Genomic DNA, 23,294 nt, shown 5'->3' on the forward strand with positions numbered 1-23,294 from the left:
TCACTTGTTCTCAAGGAAATGGAGTGAATGGCCCAGGTGCCAACAGTGCTTTGTGAGCTTCACTTGGGGAACTAGCATGTGTCTTCTTCACTGTAGTTGAGCTGTTGAATTTTGAGTGAGGTGTGTTGTAGTCTCTTACTCTGAATATGGCTTTTGTCAAAACACTTGATTTCTAAGAGGTTTTATCATGGGTATTCTGATACCGTACTTACAGGTTCGTAAAAGTCTTTTATATCTTCTTGGTAGGTTCTACCCTTCATTTCAGTTAATGCTTTTGGTCTGAAAGTTTACAATTTCTGGGAGTACTATTACTGTTCTTGTTTCTTTTTGGCTTTTATTAATATTTGCCTGATATATCTTTGTGCTTCTACCTTTTTAAGGTGTATTTCTTAAAAATAGTTTAGCTTTTCTGAAATTTTTTTTTTTTAAGGAAATTTAGCCAATTGACATTTTCTTGTGGCTGTTAGTGTGTATGTAGTCTTAGTCCTGCTACCTGCTCTCTTTTGTGTGTGTAGCACACTTTCTGCAGGTTTCCCTTCTCCTGATATTCAGTCACCTAACAGTACACCTGATGGAGGCGGTGGAAGGTCGGTGGTAGAAGTCTCCCCTTCCGTGCAAGAGACTTGGGTTTGATTCCCAGCCGGTACACCTCGTGCTCAGCCATCATCCGTCAGTGGAGGTTTCGTGTTGCCCTGATGCTGAACAGGTGTCAGCAGAGCTTCCAGACTAAGACAGACTAGGAAGAAGGCCTGGTGGTCTACTTGCAAAACTCAGCTAATGAAAATCCTATGGATCACGATGGTCCCATCCGTAATCAGTCATAGGGATGGGCCATGGTCCATTGCGCATAGGGCCACCATGAGTCAGAGGCAGACTCTGACAGCAGCAACAGCAGCCGCGGTATGCATGGCAGTGTGTGGGGTTGAAAAGGTGAAAGAAGTACAGGCAGCCTTACCTGAGAGCCTGAGTACCATAGTGGGGATAGTATGAAGTTTAAAACAAAAGTCCATTTTTACCAAACTTTAGCAGAATTAATAGGTCTTATTCAGTCAAAACCCTGGTAGCACAGTGGTTAAGACCTTGGCTGCTAACCAAAAGGTTGGCGGTTCGAATCCACCAGCGGCTCCTTGCAAGCCCTGTGAGGCTGTGTCCTGCATGATTGCTGAGTCGGAATCAACTCAGCAGCAGCAGATTTGGGTTCTGTTTTTTTTGTTTTGTTTTGTTTTTTGGTATTCAATCAAAGTCAAGTCTTAAAAGTGCAGAGCTAAAAAGCCAGTTGAATTAATGCGAAGTGGTTTGCAGTACCGCCTGGGGTCAGAAATTAGAGTCGGAGTCGGTGCCTAGGCCCTGGTTACTCTTGCCAGGGCCGTTTTCTGGGGCAGATTACAGAAAGGGATCCGTGCCTGGGCCAAGCTGGCAGGTCATTGCTATCAGGGGAGTGCCAGGGAGTAAGAAGGACTCAGAAGACCCAGGAACAAACACAGAGCAATGTGAGCTAGAGAAGATGGGGACAAATAGCAACCTGGAAGGTTTAGGGTGGTGAGACTGCCTCAGGCGAGGAGAGAGGGGACAAGGGTGGCCAGACCAGGAGTCAGTACCGCCTCACAGTGTTTGACTCAGCTGGCAGTGCATGGTGTCATATGTGAACTATGACACTTCTGCAAGACTGGGCCAAGCCCCTTACAGCACTGGGGTTCCACTGGGCAGAACAGCAGTGACTAAGCCAAGCAGAACTCCCCAACAGCAGCTTAAAGGAATAATTTAAAACTTTTCATTCTAATTGAACTAGACTACTTAATAATTTGCTTAAAAGCAGGATCTTCTTAAAAGTACTTTTAATTACACAAGTAGGATTCATTTTTGTAAATATGAGCTAAATTTAGCTACTTTTACAGGTGCTTGTGGGAAGATGGAGGGTGAGCTATCCATTCTTCCCTTGTGTTCATGTTTCCATCTTCTTCCTATAACCCCACCCTGAACCACCCTGATTCAGGAGGTATAGTATCCCTCGCCGGTGAACTCACAGCAAATATAATTTGTTGTACTTTTTGTTGTTAGCTGTCATCGAGTAGGCTCCAACTGATAGGGACTCCGTGCACAACAGAGCAAAGCACTGCTCAGTCCTGTGCTGCCCCGTGATCAGCTGAGGATCAGACCATTGTGATCCGTAAGTTTTTCACTGGCTGATTTTTGGAAGTAGATCGCCAGGCCTTTCTTCCTGGTCTGTCTTAGTCCGGAAGCTCTGCTGAAACCGTCAACGTCATAGCAACACCCGGGCCTCCACTGACAGACACGTGGCAGCTCCACATGAGGTGCCAGGATCAAGCCCGGCCTACTACTGGACCACCAACAACCCCAGGATACATGATTCTCTCAGAACTACACCTCTGGGGAGCACCTGCCACCATGGCTTTAAAAATCTTTAATTACTGTCCCAGTTGTCTAGTGCTGGCTAACAGAAATACCGCAAGTGGATGGCTTTAACAGACAGGAATTTATTCTATCAAGTCTAGGAGGCTAGAAGTCCGAATTCAGGGTGCCAGCTGCAGGGGAAGGCTTTCTCTCTCTGTTTGCTCTGGGGAAAGATCCTTGTCATCAATCTTCCCCTGATCTAGGAATTTCTTAGCACAGGGACCCTGGGTCCAAAGGATGTGCTAGTCTCCTAGTTCTTGTTTCTTGGTGGTATGAGGTCCCCTTGTCTCTCTGCTTGCTTCTCTCTTTTAAATCTCAAGAAAGATTGACTTAAGACACAACCTAATCCATGTATTGAGTCCTGCCTCATTAACATCCTAGAGGTAGGATTTACAACACATGGGATAACCACATCAAATGACAAAATGGTGGACAATCACACAATACAGGGAATCATGACCCAGTCGAGCTGCCACACGTCCTGGGGATATGCTTCAGTCCATGATAGTTACTTTGTAGCTGACTGAACTAGACCTGTATTTGTAGCCTGGATGGGAAGATCAGCCTGTTTTAACATGGATGTTTAGTTGTTTTGTTGTTCCTTCCTTTTCTCAGAAGTATGGAATATAGTCCTCTCCTTTCCCATCACCACCACCTACTAGAAATACAGGAAGATTAAATCCTCCATGGCCTTGAGGAAAAGGGTTCTTTGGTTGCCAATGATTTGGGCCCGAAGGTTTGTAAGTTATAAAGGTCTACGTTTGAGGCTTAGAGGTGCGAGGGTAACAGGTTGTGAGAGGTAAGAGTGGAGGCTGGCAGGAGGGAGAGGAGGGGCTGGTGCTCATCAGGGAAGACCAGAAACCCAGGCTCAGCTCGGCAACCTGCAACATCCTACCTCTTCCAACCTGCCAAATTCCTAAGAAATGCAGGAAAAACAAGGGGCCAAGTGAGGTGGGAAGTTCCTGGGTGGTGCTAAACAAAAGGTTGGAGGTTTCAGTCTGCCCAGACGCACCTCAGAAGAAAGGCCTGGTAATCTACTTCCAAAAAATTAGCCCTTGAAAACGCGACAGAGCACAGGTCTACTCGGACACGCGTGGGGTCGCCGTGAGTCAGAGTCGAACTCGATGGAGACTGGTTTAAATGACGTGGGCTCTTAAGAAACTGTACTGAACTCCAGTTAAAGGCTCTCAGGATGAGTTAGTGTAATCTTTTGACTTCACTGGATCATGTGAACAAAGCAACTGTATCAAAACATTTTTTCGTATGAGCATAAGTGTTAGATGTCATCCCAGCTTCAGGAAATAAAAACAGGATTTTCAAAATAAAATGTGAGAACGTTTCCTCTTACTGGGGACTGAGGTTATTTTAAGTGCCTTTTTGCTCTGTACTCCCCACGGCCACGTGTCGTGGACTGAAGTGTGCTAACAGCTGGTAGTGAGTTATTATACTGCCAGCCAACCAAAGCCATTATCTCGCCATCATTAGGCCTTTATATTTGCTGCTGTTTCCTCTCCATCCCTCAGGACAATACGTAAGTCTATTTAGATAATAACAGTCCCAAGTGAACCTGCATTGAGTATTTTTTCCATTCTGTTATTCATGAAATGTTTATCTGGTAAAAGGAAGCAGTTTAGCGATAAGAAGCTTATGATTTCAGAAACTAAATCCTGTGTTTGGGGGTGGGAAGTTCAGGTTGGGTTGAGGATTGTTTGTCTAAATTATATAAATTGAAGTTAAACTTGGTCTTGGAACAAAATTTCTGGGAACAAATTCCTTAGTTATTACGTATTTTCTTAGCAAGCAATCCAAAAATATAGAAAGTTCCATTTCTCTTTAAAAAGAAATTTCCCCCACTAAAAATATTCTATTTGGAGTGTTACAGCATCGTGCTGTGGACAAAATCATGTTGTTGTTTTAAACTTTACAGATTAACCTGTAACTGTGTAGGGACACAGTCACTCATACATTATAGGGGGTAAGGGAGCAAAGAAAGTGGAAGAAACTTTTAGAGGGAAGTTGGTAGAGTCCATCAAAATTTGTTCCACGTGTGTGCAAAGATGTTCATGTAAAGATAATTATTGCAAGTGTTTGTGATACAAAAGAAAAAACAACCCAGATGGACTGTTACGTTGCATCCGTTTGACGGACCTATATATAGCCATTAAAGAAGAATGAAGTAGGTAACGGTAATGAAAATTATAGTTAGTACTTATTGAATGTATTTACCTTATGAAAGACATTGTTCTAAGTGTTTTACATGTTATTTGTACATTTAATCTTGAGTACAATTTTATGAGGAATGTATTCCATATCCATCTTAAGGATATACAGCTAATGACACAGCCAGGAGCAGCCCTGGTGGTGCAGAGGTTGAGCACTCAGCTGCTAACCAAAAGTTCAGCAGTTCAAACCCACCAGCAGCTGCACGGGAGAAAGACGTGGCAGTCTGCTTCTGTAAAGATTTACAGTCTTGAAAACTCTGCGGGGCAGTTCTCCTCTGCCTGCAGGCTCACTATGAGTCAGAATCGACACGACGGCAGTGGGTTTGGTTTTTGGGGTTTGGTCTGGCTTCAGAATCCAATCTCCTAATCTCTACACCGTAACTGTTTCTCCATGTGTAGTGATGGACCCATCTCTGTATGTCTTGGTAAGTGAGAAAAACTCAAGGTGCAGAACAATGTGTATTAAGAGAGGGGAAGTAAATCACATTGATTAAGGGTAGAGTTGCACATCCAGTTATTATAATTGCTGTCAATAAGTTGTACACCTGTAGAAAGTTTAATGGGCAAAAGTTCCGTGATATATTTACAACAACGTCAGAAAAGAATAGCTGCTGACGCTGCTTATGGACAACCAAACACCTTATTGAATTTGGTTCCCTGGTTTAGAGGTTTAGGGTCATGGTTTCATGGAACATCCCAGTTAATTGGCCTAATAATGTGTTTGGTGCTTCTCTTCTGTCTCCTAGTTTGTTGCGTAGTGTAGTACTTGGGTTTTAAAGGCTTCCAAGTGGAAAAAGGAGAGTCAGGAATACAAAGAGGATATGGAATATGTGGGTAATTGCCTCCATGAACATCTGCCTCCTTTGCCATGAGACCAGAAGAACTAAATCCAGCTACCATTACTCAACATTTTGACAAAGATACTATATAAGAACCCTAATCAAAAGAGGGGGAATGCAGAACAGAATTTCAAATTCTCATGGACTCTATTATATAAAAAAAAATATAGGACAGGATAAAACAGAACGGAAGGATGCAAAAGAGGCTGGTAAGGGGTCATTTTAATCATATGGTTTTCAAACTCTGCTTTAGAAAAAACCTCTGCAGAATCTTTCGTTGAAAGAACAGGTTCAATAGCTAACCATTTCAAAACCACCAGTATCATCGAACCACCTCGTTTGAGTAAGGAAGAAACTGAAGGCCAGAAACGTTGAGTCATTCACCTGAAGTCCCAGTCACACAGCCAGTTTGGTGCTCAGGAAGATCCAAGACTTGGAGCTGGTTACAATTTGGGGTTTTTTGTTTTTTTCTCCTTCTAGTAATTTACATTTTGTCTTGCCAAGGCTTCATTCAATTTGATTGTCAGCTCAAAAGAAGGGGAAAAGAAACTCTTTTGTCTCCTGTGTTGTAATAACAACCTGAGTAATTCTGTGTGACACTCACTGTCTGAGGCCCAGATGGCATCATGCTTCCTCTGCATACAGACCCAGTTTCTCTTGCCCTTCCTGACTCTGCTGTTGCATTTGATTGTCTTGATGACATGCCTGCCTGCTCCACTGTACATGGAGAACCATCACAGGCCAGGAACCGTGTTGGTTATGTTGGTATTCCCTTCAGTGCCTTACATATAGAGAGGGAGAGGCTCAGTAAACATTTGCTGGATTCAGTCATAGACACAAGAGCCATGGGCTGGGCTGTACTCCTCGCCTAGACAGATGGACAACTAATGCAGATGAGTCATAAGGAAGCTTCTTTAATGTTCCCTTAGGCAAATGGTGGAAAAAGATAAGCTCTCAGCTGGGAGAAGGATGGAATTTAAGGGGTGCTAACAGATGACTGAGCCTAAAAAGTGAGTGATTCTAGAATCTGTGGAACCAGTAGGACTGTGAATAACCATGACCTTTTTTAGAAAAAGAAGCAAAGAAAACCTTTGAGCAAAATTAATGAAAATGAAGTAATCAACTCAACAGAAAGCCAACAGGGGAAAGGAAGGCAAGAGTGCTCCAGGGAAGTATTTTTCCAGAGGCCTCTGGAGCTAAAATCAAAGAACTCAGTCTGGGTCTGGAGAAGAAGATGGCAGAGAGGGGCAGAAAAAGAACCGACTGAACACTGTGTGAGATGGGGCACATGCTGAGTCTTGGCATTTTATCTCCCTATGTGGATGATGGCATTTGGAGCCCAGGTGGTGCAGTGGTTAAGAGCTACGGCTGCTAATCGAAAGGTGGGCAGTTTGAATCCACCAGCTGCTCCTTGGAAACCCTGTGGGACAGTTCTACTCTGTCCTATAGGGTCAGTATGAATGAGAATCGACTCTATGGCTATGAGTCTGGGGTTTTGGTTTATGATAGCATTGGCTGTGCAAGGCCGGCCCTGCTGGTTGAGCTGCTTCAGCGGTGGGGGGCGGGGGGGCGGGGGAGATGCCTGCTGGCATAGGCGTGGACCCAGCTAGATGGTTCAGGAGGTGTCAGGCAGCAGGGCCCAGCACTGTGGTTAAACTCCGCCAGGTGTTACAGTGCCAGGCCAGAGAAGCTCAGGGAGGAAACACAGTGCGTGGGGGGACTCTGGAATGTTCAAGCGGAAGAAGAGTAAGCAAAAAAAGATACAGCCCCAGGCATCTTCTCATGTGAAAAACTTTTTGATTCTGTCTCTAGGGAGAGGTTGCGTGGTATCTGCCTAAGCATCTCCAGAGACAGAGCAGTCCTTTCGTCGTAGAAAGCTCACACCCACAGAGGATCGTTCCCTGTGTGCTGTCCATTGTACCTGACCCCTTTGGTTTCTTCCTAAACTAGCTGAGGAGCAAAGGTTGAGAAGAATGAATACCATTAAAAAATTAAGTCTTACAAATTAATTTCTGAATTTAATGTAATTCCAGTTACAATCCCAACAAGATTTTTTTTCCTGGAATTTAACAAAATAATTTAGAATTCACCTAGAAGAATAAACAAGTGAAAACAGTAAAGAAAGTTTTTACAAAGAATAATACTGAAGGTGAGTTGCCCAGCCTGGCGGGAAGTATACAATGAAGCCGTAGTAAATAAGGCCTCCACTTTGTACTCATTCTCACCTACCTTACCTGTTCCCAGCAGAGTAACACAAACAATGGAAACAGACACAAATGTGGTCCCTATGGCTCACGTTTAAGAGCATTAAAGTTATTTAGTTGCCTAGATTGAATAGGGCTACATTTTTTTTAGTCCTAAAAGGTAGAAATGTTCAGATTTGATTTGGGAAATAATGAACCATATAAAACCTTGAGTAATAAATGATTAAAGCAAATGTGTAGCAACTAGGGTCACATAACAATGTGTATAAATTTTTGTATGAGAAACAAACTTGAGCTGTAAATTTTCACCTAAACCACAATTTAAAAAAAGAAAAATTATCTTAGGTGAAGGGAAGGACAACATACAATACAGGGGAAGTCAGCACCACTGGACTAAACCAAAAGCTAAGAAGTTTCCTGAATACAACCAAACACTCCGAGGGACAGAGTAGCAGGGGCAGGGGATCCAGGGACCATGGTTTCAGGGGACATCTAGGTCAGCTGGCATAACAAAGTTTATTAAGAAAATGTTCTGCATCCTACTTTGGTGAGTGGCATGTGGGGTCTTAAAAACTAGCAAGCAACCATCTAAGATGCATCAATTGGTCCCAGCCGACCTGGAGCAAAGGAGAATGAAGAACACCAAAAACACAAAGTATTAGCCCAAGAGACAAAGGGGCCACATAAACCAGAGACTCCATCAGTCTGAGGCCAGAAGAACTAGATGGTGCCTGGCTACCACCAGTGACCACCCTGACAGGGAACACAACAGAGAGTCCCTGATGGAACAGGAGAAAAGTGGGGTGCAGATCTCAGATTCTAGTAAAAAGACCAGACTTAATGGTCTGACTGAGACTGGAGGAACTGCAGAAGCCACGACCCTCAGACTCTGTTAACCCAGAAGTAAAACCATTCCCAAAGCCAACTCTTCACACAAAGAATAGACTGGACTATAAGACATAAGATGATACTCATGAAGAATGTGCTTCTTAGTTCAAGTAGATACACGAGACTAAATGGGCAGCTCCTGTCCAGAGGTGAGATGAGAAGATAGAAAGGGACAGGAGCTGGTTGAATGGACACAGGAAATCCAGGGTGGAAAGGGGAGGTATACTGTCACATTATAGGGAGAGCAACTAGGGTCACATAATAATGTGTACAAATTTTTTATGAGAAACTAACTTGAGCTGTAAACTTTCACCTAAAGCACAATAAAAAATTGAAAAAAAAAAAAAAAAGTGTGTGAACAGGATTCCGAAGAGGAAAGGAATTCCAAGGGAACCCAAAGTGATTTTCTTGAGGGACAAAACATTATTTTCCACTGTCACCAGATATGATTCTCCTCTTTGCAGTCAGTAGAAGAGAGGTCAAATGAGCTGTTCTGGCTATCTATTGCTATAGAACAAACTACCCCCAGCCTTAGTGGATTAGAATAAAAACGTTTATTTTGTTCACAAATCTGCAGTTTGGGCATGATTCCTCTCTGCTTTATGATGTCTGGGGCCTCAACCGGGAGAACTGAAATGGCTGGAGGCTGGAACAGTGGAGGCCTGACTGGTCTCTCTGCACAGAGCCTGTAGCTTGGCTGGCCTTGTTTCCACACACCTCCGAAGTCCTGAGGGCCCCTAGAGTGTCCAAGAGCCCTGGGTAGAAGCTCCAAGGCTTCCTGTGACCTAGACTCGGGACTCCCAAATTGTCACTTCTTCTGCATTCTGTTGGTCAGATCTAAAACCAGACCGGTTGCCGACAAGTCGATTCCAACTCACGCAAACCTGTGTGTTTCAGAGTAGAACTGCTGTCTGTAGCGCGTTCAGTGGTTGTGATCTTTTGGACGTAGGTTGCCAAGCCTTTCTTCTGAGGCACCTTTGGGTGAATTTGATCCACCAACCTTTTGTTTAGTAGCTGAGCATTTAACCGTTTGTGCCACCCAGGGTCAAGCAAAAAAAAATTATTGAGGCCACCCCATAGTCAAGGGGAGGAGAATTAGACTCCACCTCTCAATTCTTTCAAAGAATCTGTAGCCGTTTAATCTAACACATAAAGAAAAAATTAAGGTCTCCAGTGTGCCTTCCTGGCAAGTACTTAATTCCATCTTCCTTCCCTCATCTACAGACAAGACTATATACTTCTTCACCAGAATCTTTTTAAAAGGGGAGGCTACTCCCCTAGGATCTAATCTACTCAAAAACATACCATTACTAATATTCCCATTCATTCATCCCCTTGAAATCAGCATTGGCCCAGTTTGTATATATGTGTGATGTCATTAATATTTTTAATGATGTGTATTATTTTTCCTAATTGTAAAAGGAATACATGTTCATTTTAGAAAAATTAGAAAACACACATACAAAAAGATGAAGAAAAATTAAGTTAAATGTCATCTCACTTATTTTTGGATCCTATTTCTGGCCAGTTGAAATCTTGGATCCTGAGTCTGTCCACTGGTTCTTCCTTATCCTTCCCAGATTTCTTAATGCAAGTCAGTGATAATTCAGAAAAGTACAGGACCAACTCTCTAGGTTGACATTTACTCAATAACCAGTGGAAAAATCAAGTATCAAGACGTTACTGCATATTAGCAACCCATCAGAAACTAGAACATCAGAGTTTTCCAGTGAGCTTCACAGGGATGTCTACAGGTTAGAAAACTGATTTATAGATTGGTTTTTTATTAAAAAAAAATTTTTTTATGTTTACTCAGCTGATTTTAAAACAGCCAAGTAAACTTATAAATCAGAAATAGATTCTGCCTTGTAGAAAGGAGGCAGGGCCCGCTGATAATTAAGTCAGTGCATAGATTCATAGGACTTCAGAGGTGGGAGGGACCTTAGTAATCATCACATCCAATTTATTTATTTATAAAAGCGGAAACTGAGGACCAGAGAGCTGAAGCGACTTATACAAAGTAATCAGTGTGCCCATCATGGGTCTGTCAGGTGGTCATACTGTGGTGATTTGTGTGATAGTGGGAGCTATGCCACTGGTATTTCAAATTCCAACAGGGTCACCCATGGTGGACAGGTTTCAGTGGAGCTTCCAGACTGAGACAGACTACTAAGAAAGAACTGACAAGCTATTTCTGAAAATTAGTCAATGAAAATCCTATGAATTACAACAGAAAATCAGATATAGTGCTGGGAGACGAAGATGGCACAGGACCAGCTGGGCACGCTTTCCTCCTGTTATACGTAAGGTTGCCATGTTTTTGTTGTTAGATGCTGTCAGCTCAGTTGCGAGTCATAGGAGCCCTGTGCACAACAGAAGGAAGCACTGCCTGGTCCTGTGCCAGCCTCACAATCCTTGTTATGCTTGAGCCCATTGTTGCTGCCACTGTGTCAGTTCATCTTGTTGGGGGTCTTCCTCTTTTTTGCTGACCCTCTTCTTTACCAAGCATGATGTCCTTCTCCAGGGACTGATCCCTCCTGATAACATGTCCAAAGTATGTGAGACGTAGTCTTGCCATCCTTGCTTCTAAGGAACATTCTGACTGTATTTATTCCAAGACAGATTTGTTCATCCTTTTGGCAGTCCATAGTGTATTCAATATTCTTTGCCAACACCATAGTTCAAAGGCATCAATTCTTCCTTAGTCTTCCTTATTCCGTATGCAGCTTTCACAGCATAGGAGGCGGTTGAAAACACCATGGCTTGGGTCAGGTGCATCTTAGTCTTCAAGGTGACATCTTTGCTTTTCAACACTTTAAAGAGATCTTTTGTAGCAGATTTAATTTTTAGAAGATCCCAGTTATCTAGCTTCTCTCCTGCTGTTTGTGTGTTGTTAGTTAGGGTTTATATCCTATTCATGCCATATATTAGGAACCCTACTGTTAACCCTATTTTTTCTTCCATGGTCTTTATACTTTTTAGTTTTATATTTAGATCTTTGATGCATTTTAAATTAGTTTTTGTGTATAAATACATTTTTAAGCTTTCAAATTTTAGTTACACAAGTAATTCGTGAATTCTCTTTATGAAATAGTCAGATAATACCAATAAAGCACACGTCCTTCTGGACACCCCTACAGTCTACTTCTTTCTCTTATCAGTGTATCTTCTGTACTTTTTTTTCTATACCAACATGTATATATATGTATATATAGACATATATAATTTTATTTTTTGTTTAATACAAATTAATTCACTTTGTGATATTTTGAAAATTGATTTTTAATTTACTATTATATCTTGGAGCGATTTCCTTTGTCAGTGTGTATAGATCTACTGTGTTCTTTTTTAACCATTGCACAGTATTCCATAGGATGGTTTTACTATTATTTTGGCCATCCCTCTTGATGGACATTTAGTATATTTCTAATTTCACAGTCTAAACAATAATACTGCACTAAGCATCTTGTAGGTGTGTCTTTGTCAGACGCATAACTATTTACTTTAGAATAGATACCTGGAAGTGGAATTACTGGATCAAATCATATTTTCATTTTTTTTAAAAAATGCTTCCAGTTGCCTTCGTAAAAACTGTAACCAATGTATATCTCTGTCAGCCAATGTAAGAATACCCATTTCCCTCACATTTTTGCTAACACTAGGAATTAACAGTCTTTTTCATTTTTGCCAATCTGATGAGTGGAAAGGGCACTTTATTCTTATTTTAATTTTCTATTTTCAAATGAGCATCTTTTCATGTTCCTGATTTGTATTTCTTCTTCTGTGAATTACAGGTTTACTTCTCAGCCAGTTTTTACTTGAGTTATTCATCTTTTTCTTATTGATTATAGGGACATATCCTGGATATTAATCATTTTCTGTGTATATTGTTTTTAACTCTTGTCATACAGAAACTTAATTTTGTGTAGCCAGATTTCTCAGTCTTTCCTTATATGATTTTGCATTTGTGCCTTATGGGGCTTTCTTTTCTCAATATTATAAACATACTCATCTTTATTTTCTTCTAATATTGTTATAATTTGGGGTGTTAAATTTATCTATCTGGAGTTTATCTCTGGACAACAGGCAGCACAGGACTGTTGTCGCTGAGAGACAGGAAGTTCACGAGGTGAACCCTGAGATGTCTGCCTGGGAACATCTTCCATATCGCGATACAGGGGTTGGAGTGTGAGGGAGCAGTGTCACTGAGACAACAGGGCAGTGGTCACAGCGAGGCAGCTGAAACAGCCATGTTCTATGGCATGGCCATCAGAAAGGAGGACGCTGTGTCGAGAGGGGTCTAGAAGGCTGTGTGTGGGTCTCTACAAGTCCACAACTGAGGCCTGCCAGACAACCTGAGATTGGAACAGAGACTAGAATTGGATGGATATACGCATCTGCCCAGGAGTCCCAGGAGTCGACGCAATGGCAGGTGGTACACCTGGTCTACGTCTGCCCAAGGGAAGGAGTGCACACTGAATAAAAGAGCAGGGAAGAGAGAGGAGGAGTGGGTTGGCTGGAATTCCACATTTACCATGTATCTGTGCCTGTGCTCTGTGTTCTTTCTCACCAAAGCTTCGAAGTTAGTTTGGGTCCTCCCTGGGCTCTCCTACTTGTGTGGGACCTTATAGAGGAAAGAGATTCTTTCATCGTCTTAGCTATAAATTGTTAAATATTTTTCAAAAAAATTAAGACCTCAATCTGACTCCACAGCTGTGACAATAAAGTCCTATTAAGAAAAGCCCAAGAGAGATCCCAAGAGTGGAATGTTTAGGTCACCGTGTGCCTGAGACAGCTAGTTCCTGTTGGAAGGAGCGAACTATATTTTCTAATCGGCCTCCTGCATTTTTCCCCCAGAAGCTTTGTTTTTTTCTTTTTAACTCTTTTTAATTTTTTGTACCAGGTACGCACAGAGTCAGTCCACTCTTGGAAATCTAATGGAGGAACTTAGAGATCTCAGAGAAGGTAAAGGAGTGGTGAGAATAAGGTCAGCATCCTCAGAGCCCAGCTGTGTCCTAGGTGGAAAGTAGCCAGTGGAATGCAGTTCAGGCGGTCTGCAGCTCCTGCTCACCAGCGATTAATGTTTTTACCAAATGTAGGCGTTGCCAGGCAACAAAAGGCAAATTACATGACTCTTCTAGAAGCAAAAGCTGTGGGTTGTTGGGTTTTGCTTTGCTTCTGTCCCACTGCATCATTTAAGAGTGCTGTCTGTACATTCACCCCTCTGGAACTTTGTCTGCAATCTTAGGTATTCACTAAAGCTAGGTTTTCAACTTCCCATATACTATTCAGTGTATTCCTCTTTCTCAAATCACTTTTGCTGCACTGAGTGGGGTGAGGAAGTCTGTATCTTACAAAATACAAAAGCTCTTCTAGAAATTTAACATATTTTGGAGATGCTTGGACTGTTACCTTCTTTATATCTGAGACTTTCTTCCCTTAAAAATTGTGGATACCACTCAAAAAAACTCTAAGATACTTATATCTTAGAGAGAGTTTAAAGTGTTGTAGGGAAAAAAGATCGCAAGGTTTAGTAAAGCAAAAAGAAAGTTTATTCGGCATATATTTTAAAAAGTGGGCATGGACAAGCATGCTGCTGGAGCTAATGTCTGCCCGAATGAAGGGCCATCACAGACTCGTCAGTACATAGTGACATCACAGGACAGGTAGAACCATTGAAAGCTTCATCTTTTCATGGATTGGCTAAAAGCTGCTAGATCAACGTGAGTCTACATATTGAATCATCTTTCTTAATAATCACTGGTACGGGTTTCAGTAAGGACAGTCAGGAGGGTCTTCATTGGGCCAACAATTTTCCATTCACCAAATGCCAATAGAAAATGGTAAGAGTGGAAAGTCTTTTGTGTTCTGTTTATGTGAAAGTTTCCCTAAAAGATATTTTTCTTCCCTAAAAGATAATTTCCAAGATTATCCTAGCTATTGGCTTTATCTCAGGGCCAAGTTGATGAGTCTTATACGTCCTTGTGAATGCTTGTGAACCTGGGTCACAGCCTCTACACTCAAGGACAGCGAGCAATGACTCTAATGTTATTTCCTAAATCAAAAGATAATTTGCAATGAGTAATTACCATTTCCCTTGGAAAATAATCAAGTTTCTTTTTGTTGTTGATTTACTCCACCCTCAGTAAATCTTATAGTGCATAAAGCATAAATTCCAGAATGTTAGCATTCAGAGTGAACCCCTTCAAACTCAGCCCCTCAAGCTGAGTCAGGATCTTTCTTCCTTTACTTACATTCTCCTTCATTAAGGCATAACATACAAGTTTACAGCTTGAGAATTTTCACGAAGCGAATATACGCATCCATATAACTAGCTTCCAGGTCTAGAAACAGAGTGTTAGCAGCGTCTAATAATCTCCCTCGGGATTCAGGGATAACAGCCCTCCAGGTCAGTTTATTCAGGAGTGGATATCAAGGAGAATAACTGAAGGTGTATCCTGTAGAATGCCTCATGACCATTTTTTTCGTTTTCTTCTAAATTACTCTTTTGACAAGCCCCTAAGATGCTGCAGAAGGATAACTTACCTTACTCACACTCCTTGGGGGTTATTTGTGCCGTTGTTCTTGGTCTTTGGCCTGAGCCAATGCTGCCTTCTCCACTCCTGCTCACCATGAGCACTGAGGATTTTTGCCAGCCTTAATCACCCCTAGCCAAAACTAAGACGTTTCACCCACATCCAAGGGTCCAAACCCACTGCCGTCGAGTCGATTCCGACTCATAGCGACCTTGTAGAACAGAGTAGAACTGCCCCATAGAGTTTCCAAGGAGCATCTGGTGGATTTGAACTGTGGACCTTTTGGTTAGCAGCCATAGTACTTAACCACTACACCACCAGGGTTTCCCATCCAAGGGTAAAAAAACCCCAAACCCACTCCCATTGAGTCGATTCCGACTCATAGCGACCCTGTAGGACCTGGAATTAATACTCAGCTCAGTTCCTGTGGTGCCTGGAATGGGCCCAGCCACCCACAGTCACTAAACTGTTGTCTTTTTGCCTAATCCTTACAATGTTGATCTGCTCCCTATGGGTAGGCTTCTGCGATGGTTACCTTGACCTTTCTGGTCACTACAGTGGGGCTGGATCGAAACCCATTTACCTCGGGTCTACACACCCGACCTAGCTCTTGGCTGCCTGCTGGATAACTTTACTCAAAGTAATTTGACCTTTGCCCTTATTTCCTGAGTGATAACTCTAGAACTTTATAATTTCCAGTCAGAGTAATTGAGGTGCTTTTGTTGGTCTCCAAACCATACCTGAGGGTTTGTGCTAAGAAGCTGGGGATGGGCAGGCCAGAGAGACTAGGAGCTGACCCCAGGAGGGAGGTGGGCTGATTAAAGTAATCAGGACTGCATAGTGAGGCCAGTAAAGGCCCTGGACACAGAAGCTCTGCCTCCTCTCAGTTCCCTAATGAGAATACAGACTGTACCCAGGTTACAGCAATCTGTAGACAGGTCTGCAGATGAACAGTAATTGAAGTGATGTGGCTTTTCCAAAATAAAACTGAGAGACCTCATAAGGCATAAATCAACTCTTCTTTTCTAATTCATTTTACATCATGTGAAAAAGCATGAGCATTATCAAACTGTGCCACACCACACACAGCAGCAAACTCGTCAGTACACCTCTGCGCAGTTCAGAGAGCCATTCTGTCACAGCAACAGCAGAAGCCACTGTCAAGCTTTGTCTAGGGCTTTGCAGACTGATAGCGGTCACCTCGTCTGAGGCATCACAAGTGGACACCAGTTTTCTGTTGTTCAGCCAGCTGTGACGAGCTGGCAATTGCTAGTACTCTTGCTGCCTAAATAGAACTAGAGACAGCTTCAAATGAGGTTCACAGAACTAGAAGTGAGATGGTTCTTCTCAGAGATAAGAAGGGTAAAGTTTTATTTAATAGTGTAATATTACTGAAATGAGTATATTATTAAAAATCATAGCTAGTTGCCCTCCATCTCTGCCAATGTCAGAACAATAAAATGTCTTAAACATGGAGAATATGGGTTACATGTAGGAGAAGCATTTCCTGACCTAGATCTCAGATTCGATTATCTGACTAGGTTTGGAATTTGCATAATAATTTCTTTATTAAACAAGATGGGACACTTCCTCCCTTTTCTCATGGAGTTTCTATGTGATTGTGCTGCTGAAGTGCCCGGAATGAAAATGTGTCTTGTCCCCTCCGAGAGGCCTGTGGGTTGCAGTCTGCCAAGGCATTGCACCTGATCTCTCCCGAGTTTCTGAGTTCTTTTGCATGGTTTTTCAGCCATGGCTTTGAGCTCACTAGATTTTAGTATATCACTTGTTTATTGTTACCAATCAAAACACTATTCTTAAGTGGCATTCAGGTAACTAAAGTACTGGGTGTTTTCTTGGTTTTGTGAGGTGGATGGCGTCATCAGCCTTTGGATCCACTTACCCTCTAAAGATTGTGCAGATAAAGAAAGCTGATGTTTTATATTATAAATGACACAAGATAAATGTACATGGAATGTTTTCATGTTTTATGAAAAGAGATTTGGCACACAAAGTAAGTTTGGAAATGAATGAGTGAGCGAATGGCAACATAGGCAGGGACCCAGAATCCAGCCTGTTTAGTAACACGGGCTCCTTCTTGAGGTAACGTTCCCCAATGTGCCAAGCGTGACACCCTCACCCCACAGCTTATTCCTGGTGCCCTGTGGCCTGGCCGCAGAAAATGGGGCCCTATTTTATTTAGTTTTAACTCACAAGAATAAAAGAATCAGAATTCCACTTTTGACTAACTCTAGAATCTCTTCTTTCCTACCCTTAACTTTTTTCTTACTCTTGAACTATGTATAAATCAAGCAACCTCCTCAATGTGCTTTCAACATGAATAATTTTTGTTAAAATCCTTGGTGAGCTCATTCTGTCTCATGCCGTCTCCCCACTTCAGGCTTCTCTGGATGGCACCATCATGTAGCAAACAGGACATGTGCTTTGGAGATAAATAAACTGGGGTTTCGGTCATGACTCTGGTACTAACAGTATTTATTTTTACTTCAACTTTCTTATCTGTAAAGTGGGTATAACAGGACTTACCATGTATGGTCGTTGTGGTGCTGCAAACAGGTAACACACTCGACTGCTAATTGAAAGGTTAGAGGTTTGAGACCACCCAGAGATGTCTTGGAAGAAAAGCCTGGTGATCTACGTCTGAAAACTTACTCATTAAAACCCTACAGAGCACAGTCCTCCTTTGACTTGTGGGGCTGCCATGAGTCGGAGATGACTTGACAGCAACTGTAAGTGTCGAGCCTTTCTTACTGGACGCCATGTCACATACATCAGTATTGCCTGTCTGAAAGAACATTCCCCAGTGTGGTGCTGCTCTCGCTGTGACACAGATGCCACAGAGTTGTCATAAACAAAGGCAGTCTGTGAGCTCCAGAAATTAATTCTGGCTGACCTTCCCCCAAGTCATAGGCACCATGAGAGATGGGCTTGGAGGTAAGGTCTTAGGCCACTGCTACATGGCAAAGAATGAAAGGAATGGAATTGGATCTTTGACAAGAGCTACAATGTCCAGCTTTCCTAAGATTTGCCTGGTCGTTCTTGTTCTTCCCTCCCCAAGGTTTGATGTGCACAACCTCTGGTCTGAATCTTGAGACTAGGTCCCCCTACATGTTCCTTTCTTTTTTTGAACATACAAATCTCTTCAGAAAATATAAAAGCGATGTGTTTCCTATTCCGTTTCTAAAGCAGTATTCAGGTCTCATCAGGTAACTGTTGAACCCAAAGAGAGCTTTTGAAGCCAAAATCCAAATAATCGGCTTGCGAGGGGCCCAGATCATGCGTAGCTAACTTGAAAACAGAGACGGAGCCCCTTCAAACAGGGGCTTTGCCAGGCTTTTGTGTAACACTAATGTTTAGCAACATTTAAAATTTGGCTGTGCTTGAGCCATGAAAACCGGACTTAAGAGGCATTATTATGGTTGTACGTTGCACTCAGCCAAGTATTGTTCCCTGGGTAAATGTAATTGCAAGCCAACTCCAGACACGAAGTTTTCATGAAAGCCTGTGCTTTTTGGGAAGTTCTAGGGTCTACTAGGACCATCCTGGACTCTGGCTAGAAGAGAGAAGAGGTTTGATAAAAAGGGCCTTAATTGAGATGCAGACCCCGATTCCTGGTCTTCCCTTCAGCCAGTTACACCAACTATGTGTCGTGTGGCACCACCTCCTCAGGCCTCAGTTTCTTCACCCATAAAACCTGGCATTTGACCTGCCTCCTCTCTAAGGGCCAGATTGGTATGAACTAACACAGAAAAATCTAGATAAAAAGCTCCCATGAGACTACAATCCATTTTCTTCTAAAATCCTGAGGGAAGTTCACAGGAAATATCATACCATGTTATATTACACGTTTCCACCTCTGCGTTTTCTCCAGAACTTCTCTACATACACTTTGAGAAGGATTTCATAAAATATTTCTTCTCTATTCCAATTTGGAAACCCTGGTGGCGCAGTGATTAAGTGCTACTGCTGCTAACCAAAGGGTCGGCAGTTTGAATCTGCCAGGCGCTCCTTGGAAACTCTGGGACAGTTCTACTCTGTCCTATGGGATCACTATGAGTCAGAATTGACTTGATGGCACTGGGTTTGGTTCTGGGTTTATTCCAATTTAGCTTCATGTCATTGTTCCTCTTTAACCTTCTTCTTTTAAACTACAAATTGCTTCTTGTGGAAACACCCTTAAATAACCTTTCCAGGGCCAAACCTGTTGCTGTCCAGTCGATCCTGACTCATAGCGACCCTGTAGGACAGAGCAGAACTGCCTCATACAGTTCTTTCCAGGGCAGTCAGGATTAAATTACATTTGCTTTGCATGTGACTTTAGGGTCACAATGAGTCGGAATCAACTCCTCAGCAGTGGGTTTGGTTTTGTTTTTTTCTTGTGGCTAAGGCTATGAGTCGAAATCGACTCAACAGGAAATCCTAGTGGTGTAGTGGTTAAGAGCTACGACTGTTAACCGAAAGGTTGGCCGTTCAAATCCACCAGGTGCTCCTTGGAAACTGTGGGGGCAATTCTACTCTGTTCTATAGGGTCTCCATGAGCCAGAGTTGACTCAGTGGCAACAGGTATGAGGCAGAATCAACTCCTCAGCAGTGGCTTTGGTTTTGGTTTTTGCATGTGACTAAGGCTGAGTCGGAACTGACTCGAGGGCAACGGGTTTGGGTTTTTTTTTTAAGGCAGAGGGGAAGAGGGAAGTCAGCACTCACTCCTTCAGAAGCAGCACGCTGTTCACCACCGTCTTCATCTCTGCTGGCCTAGCTGGCTTCCCATTTCCCAGGATGGAATGTTCTGAGGAGGACGATCTTCCTGCCTCCCTTTACCCTCAGTGGCTCTGGGAAGACTGCAGGAAGGAGCTGGCACTCCCCATTCCCTTTTTGTTGCTGTTGTTTGTGATCAAGTTTGCTCAGACTCATAGCAACCTTATGTATGACAGAACAAAATGTCGCCCGGTGCTATACCACCTTCATGATTGCTGGTATACTTGAGTCCATTGTTGTGACTGTGTGTCAGTCCATCTTATTGAGGGTTTCCCTCATTTTTGCTGACCCTTTAACACACATGATGTCCTTTCCTGGCAGTCAGTCTTTCCAAATGATGTGTCCAAAGTAAGTGAGCCAAAGTCTCGCCATCTTTGCTTCTAAAAAGCATTCTGGTTGTATTTCTTCTAAGACTTATTTGTTTGTTCCTCTGGCACTTCACAGTGTAGTCAGTATTTTTCGCCAACACCGCAGTTTGAACGCATCACCAAAGTTGCTTAGGACTCAAACCTAAAACTAAATAAAGCCCTAAATGTTTACTGTTTCTGGAAATCCGGGCAAGATACCTTGCACAGGCTGTGTCACAAACAGTACGTGTAAGCACCTACAGCATGAAAGAGCCTCAGCAATTACTCAGTGGGCTTTGGAACCTAGCGTTTCACTTAGGACAAGCTTTGTGAATCCAGAGAAGAAAGCCTTGTGAGGATAAGCACAGTTAGGAGAAAGCAGGTGAGAGGCAGGTCTGAATATCTAAGAGGTAGAAGTGCCCTGGAGCTACCAGGTGGCCTTGGCTCTGGAAACTTTTATAGGTCCTCTTCTCCATAAGTGGCAATATAAAGGTGATTCTTAGTTTCAGTACCACTATTTACTGGGCAGCTACTGGGGTTTCCAACTGTCCTAAAGGAGGAGCTTCTTTCCCCTCCCCCATGAAGCCTCGCAGTCTCGTGCTGTTTGATGAGCCAACAAGGAGACTTTGGGCATGGTAGTTTTTTCTCTTCCCCCTAAGAATCCTCTCAGGTTGTGGAGAGAAGAGTGTAGTAGCAGGAGCAGTGCAGGACTGTCCGTGGGGATCTTTTAAGATCTTGTTTTATTCATTCACTCACCAAGCATTTTTTGCCAAGCATCGTGCGAAGTAATAAAGACAACAGTAAATGATAGAAATGTATTCTTTCCCCTCATGAAGTAAACAGACAATCAGTAGCGAGTAAACCTATAACAAGTAAAACTATAAATAATTATCATTTATAAAAGAGCTATGAGGGAAACAAAGTGCTGTGAGGTGACTGAGGGATCTGTTGGTTGTTACCGGTGTTATGGATGACGATGTTGTTGGTTCCTCGGTTAAACAGGTCTGTGAGATGCTGGGATATGGAACTATACACAGTGGGTGAACGTGATGTCTCAGAGCCTCTAATGTACGATTATGCTCAGGACTCTCCCAGAGGGAGGACAGAAATTCCCTAGAGTTTTGAGCACTGAGACCTTTTTTTTTTTCATGCTCTTCTATGAATAGATTTGGGCACCACCAGACCATTCCTGATACCAAAATTAAACGTACTGCCAGGAAATTTGGTAGTTGATTTGTGTCTTGCCTTACTAAAAACCCTGATAAAGTCCCATGTTAACACAATCCCATTCAGACTCTGTGGCTTTGCATAATTTGGTGGTTAACGCTGCTTTTTTCCCCCACAGAACATTGATATCACCAATTTCAGCAGCAGCTGGAGTGATGGTTTGGCCTTTTGTGCTCTCCTGCACACCTACCTGCCTGCCCACATCCCGTACCAGGAGCTGAATAGTCAAGAGAAAGTAAGTCACTTACCCAGTTGTATTTGGTTATCCTCTAGAAAATGCAAGAGGAATTCCTAATTATATTGATATATCCCAATGTGGCTGGATTTTATAGATCTGAAGTAGAAATTAGGATATTGATGCCAGGCACAGGTAACTACTGAGTGTAAAGCTTTACTTTGGAATCCCATTCTCAATAAATGCTTCTCAGTTTCCCTTCTCAATAGATAACCCTTGTTAACCAGAAAACACAGTGAAGACCTCAACAGACAGCCCTTGTTAACCAGAAAACACAGTGAAGACCTCAACAGACAGCCCTTGTTAACCAGAAAACACAGTGAAGACCTCAACAGACAGCCCTTGTTAACCAGAAAACACAGTGAAGACCTCGACAGCCCTTGTTAACCAGAAAACACAGCGAAGTCAAATTTACTGTGGCAGTGGACAAGTTACCCATTTTCCTGATAGTTTCAGGAAGACCTTGGTCTGTATTTTTCAAATTCTTTTCCAAAGAACCAGCAAACACCACCAAAGAAAGTTCCCTGCTTAAATAACTAGGGATACTGCATTTATGTAATGTTTTTGGAAATTCACAGTACACATCAGCACATTAAAGACTTTGAGAAGTCCTGCATTAAAGAAACCTCTGTGACTTTGTTTAAGCCAGCGTATATTAGACTCACAGAATCTTTTTTTTTTTTTAATATACTGTAATCCACCATCCACCATAGCAAGGATTGGCAAACTCTTCTGGTTAAGGGCCACATAGTAGGCTCTGTGGGTTGGTTCTCTGTCACAACTACTCAGCTTTGCCATCATAGCACTGAAGCAACCATAGACAGTATGTAAGCAAACGGACATTCCAGTAAACCTTCATGTACAAAAACAGGGTGCTAGGCCAATTTTTTTTACATGTTGCTGTAAAAAAAGTTATCATGGTGCACTTATGAAAATACTTCGTGGGGGGCAACGCCGTTGGCAAACAAACATAGAAGGCATGCATTGTTTGCTTAAAAATTTGGTGACTTAGATAATGGCAACCCCATGCACAATGGAACAAAACACTCCCCAGTCTTTCGCCATCCCCACAATCAGTTGTGGATTAGACCTTTGTGATCTATAGGGCTTTCGCTGGCTGATTTTCAAAAGTAGGTTGCCAGGCCTTTCTTCCTAGTCTGGAAGCTCCTCTGAAATCTGCTCAGCATCATAGCAACACGGAAGCCTCCACTGACAGATGAGTGGTGGCTGTACCCAAGGTTCATTGGCTGGAAATTGAACCCAGGTCTCCTGCATGGAAGGTGAGAATTCTACCACTGAGCCACAGTAGGGGGTCGACTTGATGGAAGCAACACAAAACAATTAGATGAGGAAGACTGAGGAAGTCTTTCTGAGGAGGTGGGATTCAGGCTGATTATCTGAAGAAGGAATGCGAAAGATGCAGCAGTGCAGAGTTGGGGGAGCTTTCCAGGAAGGTAACAGCTGGAGAGCAACATGGCATGTGTGTTGTAAGACCTAAAATGTCACGCACCACCTGACGTCTTTGACCCTCATAGGACCCCAAAGGCTTAATCATGCGTTCCCCTGCTGTCATTAGATATGCACCCCACCCAACGGGAAAGGCCTCCCACC

General features: G+C 42.7%; 1 protein-coding gene across 6 annotated transcripts in view; it reads left to right on the forward strand.

Annotated features, from left to right (window-relative positions):
- The window catches only part of SPECC1 (sperm antigen with calponin homology and coiled-coil domains 1), a 477,242-nt gene that overhangs the window by 422,674 nt on the left and 31,274 nt on the right, over positions 1 to 23,294 (forward strand). For all 6 annotated transcript variants that reach the window (XM_049860224.1, XM_049860218.1, XM_049860220.1 and 3 more), the window contains one exon: positions 21,567 to 21,683. In XM_049860224.1, the coding sequence (XP_049716181.1) occupies positions 21,567 to 21,683 (117 nt within the window). The remainder of the gene's footprint in view (positions 1 to 21,566; positions 21,684 to 23,294) is intronic.

This window comes from Elephas maximus, chromosome 19 (genome assembly GCF_024166365.1).
Source record: "Elephas maximus indicus isolate mEleMax1 chromosome 19, mEleMax1 primary haplotype, whole genome shotgun sequence".
NCBI lineage: Eukaryota > Metazoa > Chordata > Mammalia > Proboscidea > Elephantidae > Elephas > Elephas maximus.